The 11186-nt window shown below is 43.4% G+C and overlaps 1 protein-coding gene across 2 annotated transcripts in view; it reads left to right on the top strand.

The window, feature by feature from the left end:
* Positions 1-386: 386 nt before the first annotated feature.
* DCUN1D5 (defective in cullin neddylation 1 domain containing 5) overlaps positions 387-11186 on the top strand; it is an 80829-nt gene continuing 70029 nt past the window's right edge. Inside the window, exons 1-2 of one of the 2 annotated variants that reach the window (XM_029602425.1) lie at positions 387-743; positions 7710-7833. In XM_029602425.1, the coding sequence (XP_029458285.1) occupies positions 7763-7833 (71 nt within the window). In that variant the 5' untranslated portion in view covers positions 387-743; positions 7710-7762. The remainder of the gene's footprint in view (positions 744-7709; positions 7834-11186) is intronic. The other variant, XM_029602424.1, reaches the window with a different exon arrangement.

Below are 11186 nucleotides of genomic sequence, written 5' to 3'. Positions count from 1 at the left end.
TTGCTCGAAAGCTATTCTCCGTTATTTAGGACAGCTATAATTCTCACCTGAACAAAGCTCAATCACTGCAGAGCCTATTTTCCTCAAAAAGCAGACTTAAAATAACGCTGTCCTTTACAAATTGTATCCTCAGATTGAGAGGGAAAAATAAGTTGGACCTATCTGAAAAATAGTGTAATAGGCACATTCCACAAAAGGACGGACACCGCTATTTCAAAAGCAGTTGCTTGCAATACCCTCTAACTCTCGGCACCACAGCCACTCCAGCAACTCACTTCTTCACCTCCGCGAGGGAACTACAAGCACCCTAGCAGGAGGGATTGCGACAACCGTTAGCGTAGACTCACGTCACGATCCCACGTTATCACGGGACCGCGCTCCTCCCCCGTCACTCCTCCCACTGGCGTTACGCAAGTTCTCGCGCTCCTTTCCAACCACCGCCGGTCGCCGCGGGAGAAGAAAAGCTTCCGTCGGCCATCTTCAACGGAGCTAGGAGCTGTGGCCTCAGGGATTAAAAGAGAAACCTGACAGCGGACTGGTGGGGGTATAGACAGCCTGGCTACACGTGAGACCGGCTGTAATAGTCCAATTCGCTACCGCAACTGTGCGTCAGGCGGCCCACTGTAGCTATGCAGCCCTTGGTTGCCGCTCCTCTTTGATATCCGTGCGCGGTGTGCTGCGGTGGCTCCTCCTCCTCACCCGGTTATTCCGCCTGTGCCTCCCGCCCCCTCCTCCCGGCACAGGTAAGTCCCTCCCTGTCCGATCCTTGCATCGTGCATCTACGCTTTTACCTTGTCTTTTTTTCCCTTCAACTTTATTTTTTGTCAGTTTTGTTTCAGATTTTGCTACCAGCTTTGCTTATTTAGTTTTGTTGTACAGTTTTGCCATACGCACAGTTGCATGCTTTAGGCAGGAGTCATACTGGATTCTGTGGAGGAAGAAGTTTCATATAAGAATGTCTGATGCCCTTATAACTATAAATTAACTCCGAGTCTGGGTTGGTTTGAAATTTCTGGACAGACTTGAAGCGTGATCCCTCATGCAGCACCTGTTTCATCTTCGGAGTCAGCTTTACTGGGTTGGAGTCTACCTGGTTACTTTGCACCTTGTAACAAGATAATGTGAACAGAGTATAGCAAAGTATAATCACTGTTTTGTATCTTTTTGGTTAAACTGTGCTCCGTTCTTCCAGTTATATGAAAACCGTACAGGAACCGGATGGCAATAAGTTAAGTAACAACATGATACAACTTCTCTCAGCTTCTGTTAGAAGGGTATGGTTTCTAGCAGAAGTTCAGAGTGGATCTTAAAATTGTTTGTCATGCTGTGGAAAAATAACACACATCCCACTGAAAAAAACAATTTAGAAATGTAATCCATAATTAAACTTCAAAGTAACAACTGAAAAATTTTATTACAGAAATCATCTAAATAAATAGTGCAAAAAGAGTTTACTGGTATAAGTTTTTAGAATGGCATCCTTTTAACCAGTTTAGCTGGTGAAATTTTCTGAAAATATTTGCAAAAAACAGTCAAGCCAATTCAGTAAAAGTCGTGGGAGAGCGGGCGAGCGCCCACTCTCCCGAAGCGCGCACAGGCCACTCTCCTGTGCGCGCGATTCAGGAGGGAACAACATGCAAATGAGGGCCTGCAGTAAAAGAAGGTGCTAGGGACACTAGCGTGTCCCTAGAGCCTCCTTTTTGACAGAAGTGACGGCTGTCAGCGGGTTTGACAGCCGACGCTCAATTTTACCTGCGTCTGTTCTCGAATCCGCTGACAGCTGCGGGTTCGGAAAACGGGCGCTGGCAAAATTGAGCATCTGTCTTCAGACCCGCGGGCTGCGGGCATATTTTTACTTTTTTTTTTTTTTTTTACTTTTGGGGCCTCCTACTTAATATTGCTATGATATTAAGTCACGACGTTTGGCGTCACGGCATGTGACGTCACGTCTTGAGCGGCCCAATTGCATGCACAGGGGCCGCTTTCGCCCGTGCGATGCGTCCATCTTCGCGGGCAGCTGGAAGCACGGGAACCGCGGTCGTCTTCGCCGATGTCCGTCTCCGGAGGGGGGCTGCAAAAAAAGTAAGTCGCTTCGTTGCTTTACACTGCCAGTCCTTTCTCCCCTCTTCCCGAAGCAAGGCTGCTTTTCGCGCCTTGCTTCGGGAGGAGGGGAGAAAGGACTGGCAGTGTAAAGCAACGAAGCGACTTACTTTTTTTGCAGCCCCCCTCCGGAGACGGACATCGGCGAAGACGACCGCGGCTCCCCTGCCTCCAGCTGCCCGCGAAGATGGATGCATCGCACGGGCGAAAGCCGCCCCTTGCTTCGGGAGGAGGGGAGAGAGGACTGGCAATCCTGAGCGTCGGAGAACCATCCACTTCCTGGTACCTGTCATTTCAAATGACATTTGAAATGACAGATAGCGTGTCCGTGAGGCGTTAGGCCAGCGCACCCAGGATACCGTATAGCGCTCTATACAGTAAAATGGGTTGCGCGGGCCTAGTGCTTCACGGACGCTTCTTAGACGCAGCTTGCATTTGCAAGCTATTTACATACAGTATCGAGCGGTAGGTGAGCTGGACTGTGTGTGCGGCAACCGCGGGTGTGCCCGGCACTAATGCAGCTCTTCCTACCGCTCCTTACTGTATCGGCCTGATAGATAGGATATATGTATATATAAAAATATATATATGTGACTGGCTTCATCATTTAAAATCTGTCATGTCCTTTATTATTATTGAGTATATAATTTATTAAAGCGAGGCTTAAAATTTAAAGAGAATTCAAGAGAATTCTCAGACTCGTGTTCTTCAATCTAAAAAATGGCTTAGAATTTTACAGTTCAATATCACATGCTGTTTGAGCTTAACCCAAATGCAGGCCTGCATTTCCCACTAGTCACCATAGCCTAGGGGTGCTGTGGTGAAAAGGGCATCTCCTCCACTCTCAGTGGTGCTTTTTTCCAAGCACTATTGAGCCTGCATTCCATCAGATATGTCCTTTTAAACACAGGAATTTGCAAGCCTGTCCTTGTACCTTTTTAAGGAGCTGGGTTCAATGATGGATTTATGTTTTTGTCCCCTCTTATGCCTGTCTGCAGACAATAGACCAGTGGTTCTCAACTCAGTCCTTGAGGCATGCCTGGCCAGTCAAATTTTCATGGTATCCACAATGAATATACAAGAGAGAGGTTTGCATATAATGGAGGCAGTTCATGCAAATCTGTCTCATACATATTCATTACAGATATCCTGAAAACCTGACTGGTTAGTTGTGCCCTGAAAACTGGGTTGAGAATCACTTTAATAGGGAGCAGAAGATCTAAGGCAGGAATGGCCAACTTCAGTTTTCAGGCACCACAAACAGGTCATGTTTTCACAATATCCATAATGAATATGCATGCAATAGATCTGTCTTCATTGTATGACATTTGTGCCTCTTGAAGTTTGGAATTGGCCACCCCTAGTCTAAGGCAAGTGCTTCTTTACTCATTTGCTCGAGGCCAACCCCCTCCCTGAGTGACAGGAGGGAGGGTCTGGATAAGGGAGCAGAGTGGCTCTTTTTTTCTCCCTGCTGCAGCCTCACTTCCTCCCCTCCCATTTTGTTCCCTACATAGCACAAGCGGGGAGGGTCTGGGTTAGGGAACAAAGTAGCTTTGCTCCGCTCTTCCCTCTCTAGCCTTGTCCTATCTCATTCTCTGCACTGGAAAGAGTGAAATCAGCACAGTTGAGAAGCATCAAATCTTTAGCTGGTTTGCTACCCCCAGATATTTGCCATGTTAATCATAGGCCCAATGTGCCTATCAGCAATCCAGGCCTGGGCAGGAGCAAGAGGATGCTGTTTTTTTTTTAGATGAATGCTCAGATACAGGAGGGGGGCATTCTTCATTTTGAAGCATCATGTAAGTGGTGGAATCCCTCTTAGTGTTTGCTTTCTGAGAAGGGGGAGCATTTTCCATTGCTCTTGTACTTAAAGAAGTCCAAGAGATAAATCTTGCTAGGTTTGGCAGTTTCATAATTAACATTTTGGAAATTTGTGTTCCCTATGTGCACATAAAAAAAATTCAGGTCATGCTAGGAGTGCCTGGTTTCTCTTTTTTTTTCTGTGCATCACTTTCTGAAGTCTTTTGGTCAGAAAGGCGATTGATACATTTTAAATTAAATTAATATACCCATATACTTTGTATATGGTATGTACATGGTTACGTGCATATTGTCAATATTCATACCGGTTCAGAACAGCTGTGGAGATGGACAATGACTCTTATTGCTGCTCCTCAAAACAGTTCTTTATTGCTGTGGATAGCACTCGGGATACTTGTGGTCGTAACAAGTTCATATTGGGACATTCCTTGTCAAGTGGACCAATTTAGAAAATTGTCCATGCTCGACTTTCAAATTGAATAAAATTTTGTGTGGATGTTTGCTAGGGCTTCAAAGAAAACTGTGCAACATTTTTCAGATGGATCTCTATTGGTTCAAGAGCTAGAGGCAGCTGAATGAAGGTCACTCTTAAGAGTACTGTGCTCCACGCAACACAAAATGGCCACTTTGTCTGGGCACTTCAACCAAACAACCCCTGTTAGGGGCCTGAAATTTTGTGGATTATTACAGCTTCTGGTGCTATGTTCCTATGCATAGTTTGGAATCTAACATGAGCTTGCCACCCTTTCTATGGCCAGTAAAGTATGTGAAAAAATTTACAAAGAAATGTAAGGCCTACTTTGACTCCTCATTGCTCCTGATGTATACTTCGATTCAGGCCATAACTGGATCAGTAGTCAAGGCCCATGCCATTATACATATAAGATTTGCACTAAGACTTTACAGGCAACTGGAAGCAAAGATATAATTACATAAAGACACAATGTCACTTTTTTATGCAAGTTTTTGTCATTTTTTTGGGTGCAAATATCTCTACTCTGTAGTCTTTTTTTTTAAAAATGTTTTCTTTCTAATATAATTTGAAAGAGTACCTATTTTGCTACAAAAGTCACCCTGTTTCAAGTTGGACCCAGCCTTGCTTTGCTCAGAATTACAGTCTTAAAAACAAGTATCATTTGCACTTTGTTAAAAAGAGCCATCTTTGGCACTCAACTGTGAACCATGCAAATGATCTAGAGATGTGAAATTTTACAATGCAGCTCAGTTTGCTGTGCTCACCACACTTTTAGCTTTTGACACATTTGTTTAGACATTTTCATAGATTAGTCATCAAAGTCAGTGCAAAACTTTGTATGCTGATTAGTTACCTTGCAATGGTCAACAGTGGCTGAGCCATTGACAACGCCATCACCTAGGGGTCACTTCAGACAGCCAGACAAGGTACCAGCCACAGGTTTCCAAGCTTTTATTTAAGCACAAAACAAGAAAAGGCAAGACACTTCATACAAGAATTGCTTAAACTGAAGATTTCACAAAAAGTCACTTAGTGTTTTTTCCTGCCTTTCACAAGCTTTTGAATGTCCCATCAATGTGTGACAAACTGGCTTGTGAATAAATATACTGCCTGCCTGATAAAGCTGTTAATGGTGCATCAAGGGTAGCAATACTGTGCTCTTCTGGAACCCAACAGTTGTCTATACAGGGCAGCCAGTAAAATGACCTGGCAGACCTTGGGGGGTGCAAGAAATTGACCAAGGCATTACGTTCTTCGATTGAAACTTCACATATATGGCCAAGCCACCAGAAATTATCATAGATGCAAGCTAAATACTGACCAGGTTGGAAGCTGGATACTTGAAGAGCAGGAAAATATTCACGTTCATGTTCTAGAACACTTGAAATGAATGAGGTGACGTCATTTGAAATTTTGCTAATTCAAATTTTAGTTGCATCAGTGGGCTTGAATTGATGATTTTCCCTTGTGCCAGCAATTGTATGACTTTTGCTAAACCTCATCCTGAACAGGGGTTATTGCTTCAATGTCTTCCTTTGGAACAAAGAAAAATTTGATACCACAAAGAGCACAATGGTGTCACAGGCCAGGGCATGTACCCAAAATCTCTGCCCCAACACACTGCTAACATTACATTACTATAGTTCCTTGTGAAGGTGGTACTTTTGCATGTTCAGACTTGCATGCAGTACATAACAGCACAATAAAATGTCCATTTTGAGGAGTCATTTATAAAAGTATGTTGAAGCAAGATGTGTCATAAGCTACAAGCATGGTAAGCGCAACGAGCTTCACCACACTGTAAAATTTCACATTTCTAGCTCATTTGCGTGTTACACAGCAGGGTGCCGAAGATGCCTCTTTTTAACATAGCGCACCCATGCATGCAAACGATGCATATTGTTGGGGCCTTAATTCTGACCAAAGCAAAATTGGGTCCAAAATGAAACAGGGCAACTTTTGTAGAAAAAAAAAGATGCTCTTCCAAATGACATAAGAAAAGATTTAAAAACTACACAGTAGAGAGATTTGTACCTGAAAAGGGCAAAAATTTGCATTAAAAAAGTGACATTGTGTCTTTATGTAATTATATATTTGCTTCCAGTTGCCTATAAAGCCTCTTAGTGCAAATCTTATATGTATATGCCATGGGCCTTGACTTCTGGACCCGTCAGGGTCTGATTTAAAGTATAGGTAAGGAGCAATGAGGAGTCAAAGTAGGCCTTATATTTCTTTGTAAAGTTTTTCACATACTTTACTGGCCATAGAAAGGGTGGATTTGGAAGAGATTGAGCCAGGACCCCTGGTCCACTTGATATGGAATGACCCATTGCTATAATATTTCTATGGAGATGAGACTCTGATCCGACAGTATGATATTGCTACCGACAGTGTTAGGAACCAGTTGAAGGTTAAAGTGAATTTGTGGTCTTTCAGCTCCTCCAGCTTTAAAAAGGTCTTGCTAAAACACTGATTGGGCTTGATTCATAATGGTCCTTTTTTCATAGTCACAGAATGAAAGAAAAGCTTTTAATAAATCAGGTTTTTAATGTTTGAGAGCAACACCTGAGTGAGAATGTTCACAATAATACAAAATAGACATCAATATTGATAGTAATCATCTAGCATAAACAGCTGCATTTAGCTATTGCTACCCATGCTAAGTGAATTGCGGGATTGATATGAACATAGATGCTTTTAAATCCTCCAAGAGATTGATTAGAAAGGCAATTACTTGGATAGGTCTTATAAAACCAGAAAAATCCTCATAAATTCTTAAAGAAGAACTGTTAGAGTAATGTTGAAGGTTATAAATTTATTTATTTATTTATTTAAGGTTTTTCTATACCGAATTTCTTGATGCAGATCAAATCAACTCGGTTTACATCGAACAAAAGTTTTAACAATAACATAGCCAATAAACATATTACATGAGGCAGATATTTGCAGAGTCAAAAGTTACATTATAACAAGGGCGAGCAACTGGGGATTAGGAAAAGAAAGGGGGGAAAACAAGAGTATACAACAATCGGCAAACTTTATACAGAGAGTGAGGGTGGCTAGGATAGCCAATCTCTAAGGATACTTCTAAATATTAAGACATCTATGCGACATAATGAGTGATTATGTGAAGCGTAGCGAAAAAATAAATAAATGTTCAAAAGTCAAGAATTTCAAGTAACATGTTTTCTGTCTTGTATTACTTGATTTCTATGAGTTTATAATATAGCATGGTGTATGTATGTAATCAAATACCTTCTGTACTTATATCATGCAGGAAATCTGTGATTGATAATTCAACTATATTTTTCAGGCACGTCTTCACAGTGACACTGTATAGAGAACTTGTCTGCACGGAAGAAAAATATGCCTGTGAAAAAAAAGAGAAAATCATCAGGTTCAGAAGATATGGGCCTAAAAAAATGTAAAATTACAAGGTAGTGCTGCAATTTATTTTCCCCCTTTGATAGATTTTAAATTATCTTCTCTTCTCTCCTCCCCCTCTTCACCCCCCAAAAAATCCTACTGCTTTATTTCTCTAGTTATGATTAGTATTACTGGTCCTTCCATACCTTTTTCACTGGAAAAGAGAGAGGTTAACATTGAGTGGGTTGATTTCATTTTTTTCAGTCTTTAAAAGGACTGCTGTAATACTCTTCTAGATGTGGCATTTTCTGTTACAAGATGTCAGGATGTTGACAATTTGGGAAAAGTCACAAAGTATACATTAAACATAAAGAGAGGAGAGATATGATAAATGTCTATAAAATAATGACTGGAGTGGAATGGGTGAACACGAATCGGTTGTTTACTCTTTCAAAAAGTACAAACACTAGAATATTCAATGAAGTTACTAGGTGATACATTTAAAACAAAAGATTTTTTTACTCAATGCATAATTGAAATTCATTGCTGGAGGATGTGGTGAAAACTATTAGTGTAGCTGGGTTTAAAAAAGGTTTAGACAAGTTTCTGGAAGAAAAGTCTATAAACCATTTGTAAGGTAGACTTGGGGAAATACATTGCTTAACCCTGGGATAAGCAGCATGGAATATATCGACCTTTTGGGATCTTGCCTGGTACTTGTTTCCTGGATTAAGGACTTTGTTGGAAACAGCATTCTGGGCTTAGTGGACCTTAAGATTTGCCATTGTGGGTCAGACTAATGTTCTTATGATATTCAAAGGCATTTATCTGGTTAAATGATAAGTTTTGAATGTCGTTGACACTTATGTGGTAAATTTTTATCCAGAATAACTGAGAGGCATTTTGGTGTGGTTAAGTGAGCTGACTAACTTATCTGGCTAACTCTGATATTTGTTGCCAAGTTATTCAGATAACTTAAGACGGAGTCAAGTGCAGAGCTAAAATGAATCCAGCTTAGATGTACTTGGTTAATTTATATTCAATATAGTAGAGTAGTGATTCTAACTTAAAAAAAAAAATTAAAACCTTAAAGGCCTTCCCCCACCTGGGTAAAACAAATGTTTGCCTGATGGCTGAGCCCCTCCCCCTCTCTAAAAGTTGTTCCAAAATGTTGCTGGCCTTTAGGCCTGAAAAGCTTCTTTTCCTGTACGTACCCTGATTAGTCCAGACTCCTGGGTTTTGCCTCCCCTTCTGCAGATGGAGACAGATAAAGTTTTTACAGACTCTGCCTTATATGCCAAGGTGCCACCCACAGTCTGTCAGTATTACTCTGTCTCCAGCAGATGGTGGAGGTGCAAAACTCAGTTTGTACTGGTTACTTGGTTAAAAAAAAAAAAAAGTAGTCTTAGTCGGATAGGACTTAGGGTTTAATTTAATTAAAAAAAAAAAAAAAAGACAAAGTCAGAAGGAGAGCGTCCTTCAGCCTCCCAAGGGGTTGTAGGGTCGTGAGGGGACCATCCCGCCTGGTGTTTGAGGCAGCTGCGGCTAAGGGTCGAGGGCCCTTTTGCCACGGTGCAGCAGTGCTTGGGGTGATACTGGGGAGCCTGGATCACTCACCCCAGCAGGACCACACCAGGGCCGGGAAGGTTTGGGGAAAAAAAAACATTTTGCTGACCAGTTTTTTGGTTTCCTCCCGGGGCTCTCCTTTACTCCTCTGCCGCGGCCACGGGGAGCACTTGATTTTTTATTGCCATCCTTTCACCGTTTAAAAAAAAAAAAGTTTCTCTGTTCTTTTTTCCTGGCTCTCTCATGCCGCGCAGAGTGTTGTGTCGCATGTGCGGCTCGGGTGCGCGTGCCTTTCAAGAGATGGACTGTGTTCGGCCTGCATCCCCGGAGGCGAGGGAACCTCCGAGACCGCCGGGGGGAGGGGGGGGAGGTTGTTCTTTGCGGGAGGTCAGTGTCGCTAGCTTTTGGAGACCTGCAGGCTCTTTCCTCCAGTCCATTCCTGCTGAGCGCGGGAACCGGTGCCATTTTAGGCTCCTTCACTTCGGCGGCTCAACTTGCGATGGGGGAGGGGAATCTCCCGCCCCATTGTCTCTCCAGCAGCCAGCTCCGCGGCCTAAATCTCCTGTGCTTGCTGACTCAGATGCATAGGGAGATGACAAAGGGACGAAATCTGATGGCTCTTCTTCCTCTTCCTTTTTATCAGACTTTATTTTATTATTACATAAGGCATTTAAGGCCAGGAAGGCCAGTAAAAAGCAGTCTGCTAACAAGGTAGCCTTCTTGTCTCCACTTTCTAAGGTCAAAAGCGGCCACAGTCTGAGGGCAAACTGGGCCCTCAAAAGCAAAACGCCTCTTAAGGACCATGGCGCCACAGGATGACTCGGCACGTCTTCAGACATAGCTGATCCTGGTCAGGACCTACCAGCCCAGCCCCCAAGGGGGGGGGGGGGGTGGAGGGTGATGGGGATCCACAGCAGAGTGATGCTCGCGAGTCCCATGTTGTTGAGGGAGATGACCCGAAGGTGGACCGCCTATTTAGAAAGGAGGAGCTCGGGCCTCTCATTCTCACTATTTTGGAAGAATTGATGCTCCACAAGAAGAATCTCGCTTAGGTTCTATGGTTCCTGTGTTATTGGGCCTGAGGGGTCCTCCTATGTCTTTCTCTTTCCATTTCTCAGGGAAAGGGATACCCCAGATTTGGGGTTGAAAGTCACTAAAGCAATGGACAAGCTCTATCCTTTGCCTGAGGAAGCTTTGGATATTCTTTGAGTTCCCAAGGTTGATGCAGCAGTGTCAGCAGTCACGAAAAAGAGCACTATCTCAGTCACAGAGTCGACGGCCCTCAAGGATTTGCACGATTGAAAGCTGGAGTTGCACCTTAAGAAAATCTTCGAGGTCTCTGCACTGGGAGTCTGAGCAGCGATGTGTAGCAATTTTTCTTTGAGAGTGGGCCTCCGCTGGGTGCAGCAGCTACAGGCCAACGAGTCACTGTCTGAAGGAGAAGTTCTTCAGGCAGGGCGTCGTGAGGCTGTGATCGCTTATAGTGCGGATGCTCTTTATGACCTGTTATGGACATCTGCTCGGTCCGTGGTTTCTGCAGTCTCGGCGCATAGATTATTGTGGTTACGAAACTGGTCTGCGGATGTTTCTTCTAAATCCCAGTTCAGGTTCCCGCCTTTTAAGGGCAAGCTGCTGTTTGGAAAGGAGCTGGAGAATAAGATTCACTGGCTGCCGGAAGATAGGCCAAGGTCGAGAGAGTTCTTTTCTTCTAGGTCTCGCTTTCGTGGGAATCTAAGGCCTCGAGCGCCCCGAAGCTCCTCTTCCTCCTTTCGGCAGAATTCTAGCCGACAACAGTCGTGGTCTCAGTCCTTTCGTGGGCAACGCTTTGGTAGACCTGGTAACACACAGTCCGCACAGG

Source organism: Rhinatrema bivittatum, chromosome 5 (assembly GCF_901001135.1).
Source record: "Rhinatrema bivittatum chromosome 5, aRhiBiv1.1, whole genome shotgun sequence".
In the NCBI taxonomy this organism is placed as follows: Eukaryota; Metazoa; Chordata; class Amphibia; order Gymnophiona; family Rhinatrematidae; genus Rhinatrema; species Rhinatrema bivittatum.
Note: the sequence above shows the minus strand (reverse complement) of the source record. Positions and strands in the feature narration are given on the sequence as shown.